General features: G+C 40.6%; 1 protein-coding gene across 5 annotated transcripts in view; it reads left to right on the top strand.

Annotated features, from left to right (window-relative positions):
- DOK6 (docking protein 6) overlaps positions 1-17,319 on the top strand; it is a 395,394-nt gene that overhangs the window by 269,100 nt on the left and 108,975 nt on the right. For all 5 annotated transcript variants that reach the window (XR_005593900.1, XM_039523835.1, XM_039523833.1 and 2 more), the window contains one exon: positions 11,719-11,857. Coding sequence is in view for 4 of the 5 variants with exons in the window: in XM_039523835.1 (XP_039379769.1) it covers positions 11,719-11,857 (139 nt within the window). In the remaining variant the exon portion in view is untranslated. The remainder of the gene's footprint in view (positions 1-11,718; positions 11,858-17,319) is intronic.

Here is a 17,319-nt window from a genome sequence, read left to right as displayed (position 1 = left end):
TGCACAAAGAACAAACATACTTTGTCAGAATTACCTTTATTTCTGATGAGAGACACAAGAGGTAATATATTTTATTGGACCAGCTTCTGTTGGTGAGAGAGTTAAGCTTCTCTTTTTACTTTATTTCAGATTGACGGAACAGCAAAATAAGAAAGAATAAACATTAAATGTCCATGAGACAGCACAGTGTTTGTGTGTCTCCTCTGACAATCTCACTAAACTGAACACAAAATGGCTGCCAGACTCCACAGATAGCAGTCTTTAGAGAGTCAAAGCTACAAATGCACAGAAAACAAATGTCTTCGTTACATAGCTAAATACTCCACAACAGTTCTCTCTCTCTCTCCCACACACACCTCAGCTGTTCTATTTCTAAAGGGAGACGCCATATCTTTTCCACCACCCTTCTCCTGGGAATAACTGCTCTAACTCTGGGCTGGTCTACACTGGCGGGAGGGGAATCAATCTAAGATACGCAACTTCAACTATGTGAATAATGTAGCTGAAGTCAAAGTATCTTAGATCGAGTTACCTACTGTCCTCACGGCGCGGGATCGACTTCCGTGGCTCCCTCTGTCAACTCCGCTACTGCCGTTCGCGTTGGCGGCGGTCCGGAGTCGACAGGACTAGATGAGACGTGATATATCGATCCCCGAGAAATCGATTGCTACCCGCCAATATGGCCGGCAGTGAAGACGTAACCTCTGTATATGACATCTGACCTTCTCATGCCCTCAAGACAGAGAAAGGACAGTAGCTGACTTCATTTCTCAGTCCAGCTGTTGCCCTGGTTACGTGCTTAAAGTCCATATCTCTCTTGGGCTGCCTTGGTGGTGGTATCCAAGAGTCCACATATGCCTTTGAATCACACAGAGATATGTAAAAAGAAACAGCCAGGAGTCCTTGTAAAAGATGATACCAGACATGCTGAGCCTTCAAAGGAAGGCTTACCAGTAGTTGAAAGTGGAGAACATAGACCTGGGTGAGAAGTAGGAAGGTGCTGCAGAAGTGGATGGGAAAGAGACTTTTCTGAACCCTCCAAAATGGACCTTGCTCTAACTGCTATTCTCAGATACCTCCTAGCTAATCTCCCACCAAATTTTACATCCATGTTAAACGGTAAAAAATCACAACTGATTTAGACTGGCACCTGCTGTGTGCCAGTCTAAATCATAAAATGGCAAGCAAAAACAGATGCTGTAGCACTAAATTACTTTTTCCTCCCACTAATATCACCTAATCTTGACCTGTACTAACATTCATTTCAAACTCTTATCAATAGAATTTACTTCTACTCCTGTATATCATCTGCACTTGTGATGTAGTCAGCTATTACAGCACTTATTTTACCAATCCCCACATGGAGAATGAGGGGTATAGGAAGTGGGCTGATGGTTGCATCTTCTATAACCTTCTCTAAGGGGCAAACCTAGCTCCTTCTTCCATGGCTACAGCGGGCAGTCTGGCTGTAGAATCAGTGTGGTTCTGCTATGCAGGAAAGGTGAGGACAAGACTTGAGAATGGCACACCCTTCCTGTAGCATCAAGCTTAATGTCAGGTGGGCTTCCTGCATTTTGGTGTGCAGGAGGTGTTTGGGAGCAGATTGAAGCCAGTTCAGGGAGAGGCTCATGGAGCCTCTGATGCTCTCCCATTCTCTTATGGAGGAGAATAGTGCCGAACATCAGAGGCTATTTCACTGCCAATACATTTATCCCCCTGTTAAAATACTTTTAGGTGGTGCTGTGGCCTGAGTTTTCCCCCAAGTCAGCCTCAAATTGACTAATATTACTAAATGACAGAATCTCAGGCTAAGCAACTAAAATGGGAAAGCAAAAATACAAGAGCAATGGAATCAGAGGAGTAAAATGTGCATGTGATAATTGTTCATGTTCTTATCAGTTTCTTTAGCAGACTGAATTGAGACTCAAGAATGGAGTTTTCACAGGTCTTTCTGCCACCACAATTAATCATGTTGCCTCAGGCACTAAAGACCCTGCCATGAGTCTGTAATGTTTTTGTTTGTTGTTCTTAGCTCATTCAGCTCAGTTTATTAAATGGTGAAGACTGTTCAGGGGCTAATTTTTGACTAATTACATATTTTTAAAAGTGTATATGATTTTAATCACACCTCACATTAGTGAAATGCTTATTAGACTAAGCATTTTTATTTCTTTAATTAAATTAACACTGTTTTATTCGGGGGCTCTTAAAATCAAAATACCTTTTAATTAGAAATATGTAGGAATTAATCTACCTAATTATAAATGTCACCTTTTATTTTAAGACAGACTGAAAGTTTAAAAAATGAATAGTGATTCTGGTTGCCTCATTTGTTCAGTGTTCAACTTAGAACTCCTTAAAGGGGACTGATTTTCAGTATGGTGCTTCTCACTTTTTTAAAGTGAGGCGCGCCACATTGAAAATCAGACCCTTTTAGAGTATTCCAAGTTAACATTCAAACATTGAGGTACCCAAATTCTCTAGTCACTTTTGAAACCCTTGGCTTATACATCTTGCCTGAGAAAAGGTGAAAATCACACTATATTGAGAGACATAAGGTGGGTGAGGTAATATCTTCCTGCAGCTCCCATTGGCCAGGAACAGTGAACCGTGGCCGCCCTCTGGGATCTGCGGGCGGCCGTGCAAATGTAAACAAATGGTCTGGCAGCCCGCCAGCAGCTTACCCTGATGGGCCGCAGGTTGCCCACCACTGCTCTAGATAGTCCTAGTCCTGCACTGTTATAATTGCCTACATGTTTGTTTAACTCATTTGGCTATTCAATATTATACACTTTTCTTTACTCATTTAATGCCTGATTACGCACCACTGTAATCAATGGGAGATTTACCATTAACTTAAATAGATACTGGATCACTTCCTTACCCATCACATTTCCCATTCTACTTGTGTGAAGCAACTGCAGGATTCAGAAGTTTAACTAACACAGACACACACACACTCTTAACACCACAGAAATTTCTCCCACTGATCCCACTAAAATAGGAAATTAAATTACGACAATATCTATAAATGCAGTCCATTCTTATCATTGATTTCCATTGCTTAATGTAGTGTTACTTAAGACTCACATGCTGCTATTCAGAGGCAGTGACCAGCCACAGCTCCGATTATTTTCATTTAATTTTTTGGGTGTTCAGCACTTCTGAAAATCAGCTCCCTTGCCCCTAAATCTTCAAACATTCTAAAAAGTTTTAGATGGACAACTCCTATTAAAATCAGTGGCAGTATTTCAGCAATCTGCACTACTCTCTGAAAATGTACTGTGCTCCTTAACCTAATAAAAGGGTAACTCTTTTAATTAAATAAATGTTTAGATAACCAAATAAAAAGTAATATCTATAATCTGCTTTGCTTGCTTTTGTTTTGTGCCTTTCTTATTAGGATCTTATATATAGATATGTTTAAAAACATGAGGGAAAGTCAAACACTTGGTTTTTTAAGTACAGTGACTGAATATTGTGTTGTATGTCCATTAAACTTTACAAAAAACATCGCAACCATGACTTGAACGAATCAAGCTCTCTCTGTGAGAGAAGTGCCATTGGTAAATGATAGCAATCAAGTCCATGCATTATTTATGTTATCATTAGCTTTCTCAAAAGTAGTATTAGAGTGTCTGGCTTGAGGGTTTGATGTTTGCATCCATACAAAAAAGAGTTAATTTTAGAAATGATACAAACAGGTTCAGACTAAAGCAAGTATTTGGAACATATGAGTAAGTCAGAGTAATTTTCATAATTGATCTACTTCCAATCTACTCTGTGCTGTCATCTTAGATGTCTTTCTTATCCATGCAGCCAGATCTTCTAGTAGTGACTCTACAGTTAAGGCTAATTGGTGAGCTAATGCTGTGACAACATTTCAAGATGAAATGCCTTCCAGGGTTTCTATTTTGTGGAATGTTAATTTCCCCTTCTTTCTGAAGGATCTGATCTGAAACCAGTGGGAATCTTCCCACTGACTTCAACAGGTTTTGAATCAGGCCCAAAGTGGTAAGTTCAGGCAAGGGTGAAAGTAATACTAAATTCTTACCAGTACGGGGGCCGGCCTTGCGTGAAAGTGACGGGGCTGGGGGGTCAGCCTCCCCCAGCCAGCCCATCCACACTGCCTGTCCCTGACTACCCAGGGCTCCAGCGGCAATTAAAAAGGGTCCAGGGCTCGGGTCCTCGGGCCCTTTTAAATCACTGGCCCCGGGGCAGCTGCCCCTTTTCCCCACCCATCGGTGGCCAGGGGGGCCAAAAGGGGCAATGACGTTAAATGCCTCCCCCTTCGGCAAAAGGGGCAGCAATGTTAAAGCAGCAGCGACGTGGGCTGCATACGGGCCAGTACCAGCTTCTTACTGGTATGCCGTACTGGCCCATATCAGCCCACTTTCACCCCTGAAGTTAAGTATTCTGTAGATAATAGTGGGCGTCTGCAAATACAATACTGCATATTGAATCCACAGTTTAGTATGATGTATGGCTGCACATATCAAATATGAAAGCAGATGAATATTTTGTTGTTCATTTACTCGGCTAATAGAAACATTTGCTACTGTTCTGGAAAATTAGCTTTAAAATGGTGTTCACTGTGCCACAGTTTGCCAGCAATTAATCTAACAGTCAATGAACAGAACTTCATGCTAGTAAGTCAGATATTTCCTGTAGCTCCTGTTTTATTCATACTGTAATATGATAAATTAAAAATCTGCAAACTGATATTGATTATTCTCTACAGAATAAAGTATAAACAAATCTGATGTCCTCATACATAGCTTCATATTTTATACATAACTTTATATTGTATGTTGCATCAGATCATACCATAAGTCTTCCAGTCAATGTTTGTCTATTCATCCATCCGAACCATTCTGTAATAATACAAATAACTTGCACTTTACCCTTCCTCCCCTTTCCAATAAATAAATTGAGGCACCCAAAGTCAGAAAACAGTTGTGATAATTTAGGCCAGAGTGACTTATTTAAGGTCGGAGAGCAAATCTGTGGCAGAGGCAGGAAAAGGAGTCCAATCTTAGTTCTGTGCATAACTAAAGCCAATCAACAGTTAAAAAATCATGAAAATGACAATGTTTTTGAAGTTATTTTAGTATCATTGGATTTTGAAATTGACCATTTATCCAAAATATTTGATTTTTTTAAATAAAAATGGTTATCAACATATTTTATATACAGTAGAACCTCAGAGTTAAGAACACCATGGGAATTGAGGTTGTTCTTACCTCTGAAATGTTCATAACTTCAAACAAAATGTTATGGTTCTTTCAAAAGTTTACAACTGAACATTGATTTAATACAGCTTTGAAACTTTAATATGCAGGAGAAAATGCTGCTTTCCTTTTTTTTTTTTATTAGCTTACATTTAACACAGTCCGGTACTATATTTCCCCTCCCACCACTCCCAGTCTCTGCTGCCGCCTGATTCTGGTTCCAAATGAGGTGTGCAGTTGACTGGTCAGTTTGTAACTCTGGTGTTTGTAACTCTGAGGTTCTACTGTACCAAATTTAAACAAAAAATGATAAACATTTTGCAGGAAATGATAAATGTTGATAGTATCAGCAATTCTGGGTAAAAAGTGCAGCATGGGGCATGGGTCATTTGAATGTTTAAACTAGAGTAAATGGTGGATTCTCTGTAACTGAGTCTTTAAATCATGATTTGAGGACTTCATTAACTCAGACAGAGGAGTGGGTGTGTGAGGTTCTGTGACCTGCAATGTGATGGTCTCTTCTGGCATTAAAGTTTATTTTGAAAGGCTATTTTTCCAATGAAATTTTTTTTCATTTGAATTTTTTTGTTCACTTCTGGCTTTAACCTCTAATCCTTACTGCCAGATGCTGGGATGGGCTGACTCAATAATTGTTCTGTTTTGTTCATTCCCTTTGAAGCATCTTGCATTGGCCGCTGTCAGAAGACAGGGCACTAAGCATTAATTTGACATAGTGTGAACATTTTTATTCTCTTCCCCTCTTTCGCTTTGCATATTTCTTCTGTGCATGCACATAAAAGCTATGCTCATACCCACCATAATGTGCTTCATAATAGTGGTTATTTGTCTCCTGACACAACTCTGCAAAGGAACAAAATGCCAGTGTAGCTAAATGTCAAAATAAAGGTTCAACTATTAGTTGCACAAAACTGTTAATTACCTAGAGCTGCAGTGCACAAAAGATGTACTCTTAAGAATTTCTTCACCCTGTATAATAATAAATTTTAAAAACCTGTACAGAATACCATTGGGGTTTTAGGACATAAGAATGTGATTGTCTGGTTTGGAGTTCCTGCTCTGTCTTAACACTGGAAAGTGCTAAAAACATTCACTTTAGGTTTAGAGAGAAACTAGTTGGCAAAATGAGACTTATCTTCAGACCTCAAAATTTTCCATTGATCACAGTTAAACAGCATTCATCAGACTAGTTTATCTTCTTTCTCTTTGCGTTATTAATTATGTTTTTGAATAAGCAAGAAATCAGCAAACAGATTTCTCTGTAATCCAGGACCTGAATGTACAAGAATCTTTGCTTTTTCCCAAATTGTAACATAGTGCTCAATTCACCTCCATTTGTGCTGTCTTCTGCCAGTGTAAACCAAGGTGCACAGCATGTGGTGAGGAGGAGGAAGTTTCGTTGTAAAGGCCTTGCAATCTGAAAAGTGACAAAGCTGTAGTGGACCCGTGCAACGGAGAAGTGGAGGACAGAATACTGGGGGATAAAAAGGGTTGTGCAGGGCATTGTATCCTGGTCAGTGCTAGCTGGTGTGTGTGTGTGACCACTGTGCACCTTTAAGCGGGGGGTGGTGGGTAGGGTATTTGGCTGGCTGGCCAAATGAAGTAAACAGTGCTTTATGGCTGGTAGGAAGGGGGGGGGGAGTGAAAACTGCTGCAAAAAGGGACAGCGTGGTCTAGGGTAACCAGATAGCAAGTGTGAAAAATTGGGACAGGGTGGGGGGTAATAGGCACCTATATAAGAAAAAGCCCCAAATATCAGGATTATCCTTATAAAATCGGGACCTCTGGTCACCCTAGCCTTTTCGTTGACTCATCCCCTGGGAATGCAGGGTTTAAAAGAGGTGGATCTGTGCCTGAAGCCTCCCGTCTTACATGGACCAGGACTGAAGCAGGACCCACTTTCCCTCCCCTTTTAGATGGTAAAATGCCAGGTTTGGTCAACACCTACTGTGGGCATTATGCTTCTCTTGGTTAGGGGGGCTGGGAAGGAATTTTGCCCTTACCACCATATTGGCTTGAGTGCAGTTGAGGTTTTCTTCGCCTTCCCCACAGCAGGTTCAGGTGGGCTCTGTTCATGCATGGCGGGCAGTAGACCATATGTCGCAACTCATTATTTAAATGTAGGGCAGATGTCCAGTGCAGGTACTCCACAGGAAAGGTATACAGTGACCGGATAAATGGCTTGGAAAAGGACATAAAAAGAGGTGTTCATTAAAGGAACAAACGGGGGGTTGGTTGGGGACTCCTATGATTGGTATGGCAGGGAGCCAACCCTCCATTCTTATAGCCCACCTTAACCCTCCTACAAGGTGGGGGTGTGGATGGTAAGGTCCCAGCAATGGATTTGCTGGAGGGGAAAAGAGGGGGAGCTGGTAAAAGCCCCCTGGGTAATTACGGCATAAACATGAGGTTACACTTCTACATAAACTGTACACTTTATCTGCCAGTTAATCCCAGACATTTAATAATAAAGTTGCAGCCTGATTAAACTCATGTCAAATGTCTCCTGTCCTTCTTTCGGCATAGCCAGACAATAAGCAGAGCAGTTAGAGATGTGCTGATTCTATGTATGCTTGGAAGTCTCTGCTGGCAAGGTTACTATGGAGCTCCTGGAAGAAAGTAAAGCTGCCCTTTCCCAGCATAGTTCCTGGGGTAAACCAACAGTAGTAAAAACACATGTCTTTCCTCCTTAACCCCCACCTCCACCTGTAAGTCAATCCCACATCTGAGGCTACAGCTGGCTTCTCTGGTTAAATTTGCATCTCCCTGTGCCAGCTGGGGTGAATCTAGCCCACAGTGTGCCAATATACATTTCATTGTTCTTGGATTTTTATTTCTAGTCTAACCACTTGCCGTCTGAGGGAAACATTATAAATAATTAGGGTTACCTTTCTGTATCATAATATTCCAGACTGCTGAACAAAAAGACTCTGCTCTATACTATCCATAGAATGGACTCACCTCCTTTAGAGAGTAATTGTCTATGCTAAGCCCACGTGGAAGCACAGAAGCTTTGTTCCACCGAGTCTTTCCAGAGAACATTTTCTTTTTATAAGGGTCAGCCCTGCACGGTGTTGAGTAGGGCTGGCTGGAAAACGATTTCATTTTGCAAAAATATTTGAAATTTGTTTTTGTTCTGATGTGGAACAAAACTAAGACCTTTCAAATTTTTTTGTAAAAAAGTGAGTGCACCTGTAGCCAATAACCCAATGGTTAGGGTGATCATCTGGCATGTGGGAGACCGGGGTTCAAATCCCTACATTGCCTCATTTGTTTTGGCTCGAACACAATGGCAATTTTCAACAGAAAAAAAATTTTTGCCAAAAAAATTTGGACCTGCTCTAGTGCTGATTGCCTTCAAATCCCATTGACTTCAAAGGGAGTTAAGCCCGCACAGTACCTTAGAGGATGAGGCCCATTATTCTCCTCTGCCCCCTTTTGAGTAGTTGCATGTATAGTGAATTCTTAGCTAGGGAAATACAGTACCTTTATTGGAAGGCTGCCATAAATAGCTTCCCTCATGCTGGCATAATATAGCACACTACACTTTCTGGTTCCAGCTGGAAGATACAACCTCCACGCTAGGCTTCACCAGCATGGAGAGCTGCCATACCACCGCATGGGCCAGCTTCATTGTTTCCTGTTTTTTAGTTTGATAGTAGATTTTGATTGTATCAGCTCTGGCTAGTGATTATGCTTTGCTTTGTTAAAATAAGCAGTTTAGCTCTTGAATCTTAATCAAGCCCTGTTCATTATTTTCTTATAGTGATCCCTGTTGATTTTTTTTCCTCCTCTGAAACCAAGAAAGAGATAGTGTTTTGTTTCAGTTTGTGAAACTCATCATTTTTTCCAGACTTTCCATTTCACGCTGTTTGGATTTTATTAAGATCTCTTTACACAGGAGCTAAATGCCAGCTATTTGATGCCCTAAGGGAACCAAAATGTTGTTGCTTTAATGTCTCAAATCTCTTGAGACATTTCATTTGTACCAGAAGCTCCTTGGAGACCTGTGGCTAAATACATAAAATATTTTCAATGTTTACAGAAAGATCTTAGTCTCCAGTAGAATTTAATACAAATATTTTTTTTATTTTTACCTTCAAATTGGCTGATTGAATTAATGCCAAGCTTGCTAGTAACCCTCTACTGCTCCTTGTGTAAACTGATCAAATCTTGTTTGGTTAGTTGGTTTTTGTTTTGGAAGTGTGGTGATAAATACAGTATATTATAGTGAGTTTGGACTTTCTAAAGAGTGTGACTCTTTTTTTTTTCTTTTCAACTGCACATCTCTATTGACTGTTAGCAAATATTTGCACCAAAAATCTTTCCTCCATGCTTCCTCCCCCCCCACATCCCTTGAAACAATTTTTGGAGATTGATCTTGACTGTTCTTGTGCACTTCCAGGAAAAACTGCTGAACTGATGCTCACCTGATGTTTTATGTAAAGATCAGTCTCAATGTCATCAAAGGGCCCAACTGATCAGTTTAAGCCTCTTCATAAATATTTAATACAATAATCCAGTACAGAAATAAGATTAAGGACTGCAGGAGGTGATACTAATATTAAAGCTGGTCAGAAATTTTCAAAATTCAAAATTTCAAGGACTTTTGTGTCAAATTTTTGACAAAAAAGGATAAAAAATATATGAAAGTTACATTAAAGTTAGTAAAAAAAGTGTAACTTTCATATATTTTTTATCCTTTTTTGTCAAATTTTGACACAAAATTCCTTGAAATTTTGAATTTTGAAAATTTTTGACCAGCTTTAATGCCTATGCCTAGTCTGGAAGGAGGATTTATTCATGGATGTTTATTAAAGCAGGGTAAATAAGCTCATTAAGTAGAATTAGAATTGTTTTTATTAATATAAAAGCAATTTTTAAGATTTTTATAAGAAAAATCAATAAAACTATAGGAACTTTTAAAAGGCCAAGATTTTGGAAAGTGACTAGTTATTTGGGATGCCTTGATTTTTCATTGCTAGACATGAAGCACTTAGAAAGATTCAGAAAGTGGGTGCTATGCCCTTTATGAAAAATTAGGCCCCTTAAAGGTATCTCAAGTGGGTCATCAAAAAACGGAGACGCACAAAATCACTAGTCACTTTTCAAAATCTTTGTCTTATAAATTTAACAGAAATTATTGAGCAGTTGAAAACATTTGTTTACTAATTGCCAAGAAAATCAAAGATTTTCCTATCTCAAATGATACCAAAACTCTTGATTGTTAATACTGAACCAAATTAACAAACCGATTTCAACTCAGTCTCTAAAATTGCACACACAATTATGTATGTGCTGATTTTTGCATGCTCAAACCATCCACTGGGCTGACTACTCAAATTATCTGAGCAAATTCCATTTGCATGCATAAATGTAGAGTTTATGGGGGCACACGCAATATTGCAGGGGCAAAGTTGCAGGTCGTTTGGAAACTGGGGCCCTAAATGTCTCCTTTACATAGTTCTTCCTCTTGAACAAATATTCATTTTAAACGCCTGTCCTTGAATGTTTATTCACATTTAAAAATCTTTCCAGCTCAGTTATTCCTCTTATCTACCTCTCTTCTTCCTCCATGTATTGTCATGGGAGTCCTGAGAGAAATACAGCACAGCACTTACCTTCACAATGGAAGAAAATATTATTTTATATATATTGTGATTTGCATTATTTTAATCTAATTGTATAATACAAATAATATTCACAGTACAGAAAATATTCATACTGAATGGCTTCTGTAATCATCAGACTAGTTGTAGAAGCTGCCTAGTGCAAATATACTCCAACAATATGAATATTATCTCTTAATCCCTTTAATGCTCGCTCTCAATACAGCCTCTTTCCAGTGACAGACCGCAGTAGCATTTTTGAAGTGCCAATGTGCTGTTAAAATATCAGCACAATGGAGGCACGATGTACCTTGTACATTTGGCAGTAATGAAGTGGTTAAAGGAATTAAATTTAATTTCCTAGTCACCAGTACAGACATCTGAAACAATGCCATAAATAGTTGACTGCATTACTAAAGGTTTCTTATTTTATTATAAAGACTCCTCTCATTCAGTTCAGATTATTTTGACTGGATGACTAAAATTGAATCTGAAGAAGTGAGGTTTTTTACCCAGGAAAGCTTATGCCCAAATAAATCTGTTAGTCTTTAAGGTGCCACTGGACTCCTTCTTGTTTTTGTGGATAGAGACTAACACAGCTACCCCCCTGAAAATTGAATCTAAAGGCTACATTCACAAAGTTCTGCACACACATGTTTCTCGGAATACATTTCTTTGCTGGTAGAAGTAATCATGCAGAGGTTCAAAATGCCACAAATTTAGCTATGAAAATTGAGATGTCCTTTCCAACAGCAGGGTGAGCACATGAATTATAGAAGTCAGCGCATTAATTTTTAACTGTTATAAAACAAGTACTCACTTTTTTTTTCATCCTTCCCACTCCCTAAATCTTATCCCAGGATGTGTGACACAGGAGAAGGACTGTTCACCTTTCAGACAAGGGAAGGAGAGATGATCTATCAGAAAGTCCATTCTGCAACACTGGCGATAGCTGAGCAACATGAAAGACTAATGATGGAGATGGAGCAAAAGGCACGGGTAAGATCTTACCTCCAGTATTTTAAAAACTTCCATTGGTGAAGTGAAGGGTTATGATGATTGCAGAGTACAGCTCCATTTAGTTATGCCAAAATGGTGTGGTTTAAAAAAAAAAAAACAAAAAAAAACAACCGCTCCCAACAACTTTGATTTTTTTTTTAAAGATGATACAAAATAAAGAAATAATCCATCAAGCTGGATGGAGCAAATTCAATGAGTGCATGAAAAAAAAAACAGAAGGTAATTTTCAACTACATCCTGGAATTTTGGGATGATGGTTACAGAGTCCTACTTGCTTCTTTGTATGTGTGGCAAAGCATGCAGCAGCGCACTGCACATACTGGAATATGGAGAGCGGAGCTCTGGGGAAGTCATAGAGAAGGGAATTGCAACACTCACAGTGAGAAGTGATGGCTAAGGATTTAAGGCAGGAATCTGAATAAAAAATATTGTAGAACTGGAGACAGGAAGATTTACTGGCATAGGAAAGGTGGGAAGAAGAGAGTTCAAAATCAAGATTAAAATGAAGTTGGAGACAAGCAGAAGGTCCAAGCTGAAAAGGGCAATAGAGCGAATGGAACTGTATTTATTGATGTTCCAGTTGCCCCAAACACTTACTGCTCTACAGAATATCTTAGTTCTATTGGTTATAGTATTGCCGCCTTTTTAATTGTGGTAATCGGACCCCTCAGGACCGCTGTTCTGCCTCTTCCCCCCTCCCTCCATTGCTTGCTGGATCATCTCCACCTCCCTCCTCCTACCCAGCTGGACTCCCTCTGCTCTGGAACTGGGATGGGAGCTGCTGCAGCCAGACAAGGAGCCTGCCTGCAGATAGGAGACGGCCCCAGCTGTGCAGGGGCTAGTGTGGGTTAATGACCTGGCACCTCCCCACTTTAATGAGGTTTTTGATGTCCAGTCAGTACATCTGATCAGACACCGCCAGGATCCCTTTTCGATTTGACTTTCGGGGTGAAAACCAGGCCCCGCCCCACCCCCAGAGCCAGGCATGGCTGGGCAGGGGCACACACACAAGGGTAAGGAGGCAGGGTCTATGGACTGATCCGCAGTTGGGGTGGAGCCACAACCAGACCACAGTGGGGGTCGACATCCAGGCCCACAGCCTGGTGTGGCTCCACTCCCGGCCCTACCCTACCACAGCCTCAGTCCTGGGCCAGAGAAGAGCCAGAGCTGGGCTGTGGTGGCGGCCAGCAGCTGGGCCCTCATCCAGGTGTGGAGCCACGCTGAGGCTGGGGATGAGGCCAGTCACGGGCTGGGAGCCGGTGCAATGGCTAGGGCGGGAGCAGAACTGGGGTAGGGGTGGTGCTACCACCCTGCCCCCCATGGGTGCTGGCCTAGACCCTCTGTACCCCCCCACCACACCCCTCTGCTCCACAATTTGGGGACCTCTACCTAAATGGCATCCGGCCACAGAAGTAAAAAACCAGAATGTCCGAGTAAAACCCGGATGGGTGGCAACCCTAATTGGGTACATAATAAAGCAGCTTTTTTACAAAAGTGATTGAGTATTAGAGATGGTGTCATAGGGCTCTCTACTCACCGCTGGGTGGCACCCTCTTCGGGCAGTCTTGGAGATTAGCTCTGCCCAGTTCAGCACCCCCTTTCTTCTTTCTACCATCTGCAGCTCTCCTCCTGCTCACAGAGTCACAGCACAGCTGCATCATGACTCAGGCCTCTCACCAGATCACACTGTGATTCCCCTTTGGGAATGCTCAAACAACATCAGGCAGTCCTCATGCCTGCCTCCCTGACCCTGTGATTCCTGCAGTGACTCAGGCAGTCTTCTAGTTCACTGCTCCAAGCAGTACTACTCTACAGTAGTTGGTAGCGACACCCAGGCTCACCCTCTACTCTGTGTTCCAGTTCAAGGCCCTGTAGTAAGTGGTTAAGGTCTGTGGCTATACCAATGGTCCCCAGACTGTGGTGCGCAGCCTCCTCCGGGGGGCGTGGAACCAAGGAGTCGTAACTGGCTGCTTGTTGACCCCCTTCCAATGCAAAATGGAGCATGGATGCAGGAGGAATTGATACCTGTAAGTCTACTGTTTTGGGAGAGTTTCAATCAGAATACAGAGAATGACTACAGTTTGTTTTATTTACTTATATTAATGTGACTTTCAGGACTTCCCACCTGCTCCTCAGCAGCTTTACTGCTTACTGAAATTGTTTTGGCTCTGCCATTAGATAACTGTTTTAAAAACATCAGTTATGGTGCTTCTGACCATATGGTGCATAACATTAAATTCTTAGAGCAGATTGAGAAATATCCACCCAGTGTATTTTCTGCTTGTGTCTCTGGGATGTAAACTTTATGGTGACCTCCAAAGGAGGCAAAATAGGCTTGTGAACTGTTTTACTGCTTTATGGTTTATAACAGAGGCCTGAAAGTTTGTTGATGTATATAAATACATAGTAAGTCCAGTGTTACCTGATTTTACTGGAGCACTTACTGGAGGTCTCATCTATGTGAGAAGCTCCATCAGCCTGTAACTGAAGAGGCATGGAATCTTTAACAAAAATAGTTTTCCCTTTAGTTAGATTTCATTGCATTGAATCTCCAATATCATAAGCCCACCATTTCTTCAGATGCCCCCTTTTTTCTTAGCAGACAAGTTGTGAATGTATAATTCAAGAAAGCAAACACAAATATTTTTTAAATCTAGGATTTAGAGGCCAAAAATGTATTTTTAAATCTGCCTTAAAGCTCCCATTTTGGTCTTCTGCCCATAGCCTTTACTACTTAACTTTTCCTTTTTTTCTGATTCGTTTTACCTTGAACTGTGTGCAATTAATATTGTATTACATAGGGATTGTGCATTTAATTTTTATAAATCTGAAAGTGAAGGAAAAGAAACACAAAAGCTGAAGTTTAATAATATATACGTTGTTATATAAACCAGGAAATGAAAGATATAAGGCTAATTCCATCCTTACTCCTTCCAGCTAGTCTCAGTAAGTTGAATAAAAGAAGGGACTGTCTGTAATAGCTTTGAATTTTTTGTATGCTCCATCCTGAACACTGTAGCATTTTTAATACTTAATGTTCTAATGCTGTTTAAATTCCTCCAGATTAAAATTGTTATAATCCAATACTTTAAAAGATGAATGGGTTTATAAAGGAAATTACTGTGAAGCTTTAGCCATAGCAACCCTGATGAGGTATATAGATTATACACTCCTTTATGAGAACTAAAAGCAAAGTGGGTTACTTTAACATTCAAAAAATACCAAATTCTGTCAAAGAAATGGCAAGATTAATTCTTACTGCAAGAGGTTTGTCAAATAAGGCTACCGGTGAACAATAACACTAACAGTGTTGTGTGCTGGAGAGTTCTGTAGGTTGCAATGGATGGGAAGAAAAATGAATCCATCCCAATACCCTCCAAAAGGCATGAAATGGCAGCAAAGCTTCTCCATGGCAGTCACTGCAGCATCAGGGCTGCAGTACCTCTTGTGTCTCATATAACCATTCATCACCACGATGGAAAAGAATGGCAAGTAGATATATGTAGTCATGGACACATACACTTGGTTCCTTGCCAAATTCCCCTCCACACTGTGGAATTGGGAAACCTCATGCAACAGCGGTTGAGGCACCCTGCTAAGTTGACCACACTACTTCTGCTGCAGTCAGAAACGTACCCAGCCATGGGAGGTATAGAACGTGTTTGCCCCAAAGTCAATACCAAGAAAAAACAGACATGCCAGATTTTTCACTGTCCTATATTACCAGATCCATGCAGTAGCATTTGAAACTCACTTTGAACAGGTGTAAATGACTGCACAAGGTACAGGGCACTGGACAATTGTGCTTGATGCTGGAAGTTCCTTACTGACAGAACATAAAAGCTGTTTTCTAGTGTTGCAAAACTTTTCTTATTTTTTTGCCTTTTGACAAGAACAGAGTGACAGAATCACTGTTTTTCTGAGTATTATGTTTTGCTGGTGTTTTATTTTAACAAAAACTTTTACAATAACGTGTTTATTGTTTAATAACATTTAAAATTAAATAAAACAATTACTGGTTTCTATTAAGGGCTTTTTTGGTGCCATTGTGTTATCTATGTTAGCTTATTTCAGTCTTTGGTTTTATTATTAATAGGTTGTATGTGTAGATATTTGTACAAGATGAAAAGATGTTATTGACTTCCAGGGTACTTTTTGTTTTAATATTTGTCTCTTACTATTTTTTGGTACATCTGGTGCTTGTAAATGTTGAGGGATTGACTGAAATCCTGTGTGTATCAAAAGAAAAGCAACAGCACTAGTGCAAATTGCACCACCCTGCTACACAGGTAAAGCCTCCTAGTATAGACGCAGTGTATACTGGTCAAGGGGTGCTTTGGGTGGCATAGGTTATACCAGTTCCCCAAACAAAATAAACTGTACTGACAAAAACACGACAATCACACCCTAACCAACATTACTATATTGGCAAAAATTTTAAGTGTATACCTGGTCTCTAGGGATGAGAAAATATTTCACTCTCTATGCCCATTCAGTCCTTTGCCTCTCTTTTTACAATCAGTAAGGATGTCAGCTATTGCCGGTTCTACTGGTAATTATAAAAGAAACTCAGAGACTATCAAAGCACGTGAATGTTCCTAATGATCCTTATGTGTCTAATCTCTATGCCACAGTAAAAATTTCCCCCAGTAAATTTCCCCACAGTAAAAAAGTCAGTAGGACTTTTGGGCCTGATTCTCCTCAACGCTACTCCCGCTTTACACTCATATAATGCCACTGACTTCATTGGAGTTACTCCTGATTTACACCAGCATAAAGGCAAACACAACCAGTCTCATTGTGTTTGGATATGTAGAATGGGAGCTTATAGGTTGCAATGCACTTTGATCTTTTTGAATGTGTAGGGTAAGTTTTATTGTTCTGTTTGTGAGTGAATGACTCTCTTATGACTGGCTGAGGACAGAGATGTGTAATGGAATAGCCCTAAAAATTGCTTCTTTCAAGAGCTGGCAGTAAAGCTTCATTTATGTCTTCTCAAAACAGCAGCGGCTCCAGGCACTAGCGCTCCAAGCACCTACCTGGGGTGGCAAGCTGCGGGAGGCGCCCTGCTGGCCCCTGCGAGGGCAGCAGTCAGGCAGCCTTCAGCAGCTTGCCTGTGAGAGGTCCGCTGGTCCCACGGATTCGGTGGCAATTTGGCAGCGGGTATGCCAAAGCCGCAGGACCGGCGGACCTCCCGCAGGCACACCACCGAAGGCAGCCTGCCTGCCGTGCTTGGGGTGGCAAAAAAGCTAGAGCCACCCCGTCTCAAAAGAACTGTAATTTAATTTTTTTAATATGTTTGAATAAGATGAAAACAGCTGATATCAGTCACACGTCAATAACACTAGAGACAAAATACTTGGAAAACAGAACTGTATGCATTTGCACAACAAATAAAATTTTAGTAAGTGTATAGGGACTATAGGAATGCGATTCACTAG

The sequence above is a fragment of the Mauremys reevesii genome, linkage group 2 (assembly GCF_016161935.1).
Source record: "Mauremys reevesii isolate NIE-2019 linkage group 2, ASM1616193v1, whole genome shotgun sequence".
Classification (NCBI taxonomy): domain Eukaryota; kingdom Metazoa; phylum Chordata; order Testudines; family Geoemydidae; genus Mauremys; species Mauremys reevesii.
The sequence above is the reverse complement of the archived record's forward strand: the minus strand, read 5'-3'. Positions and strand labels throughout refer to the sequence as shown.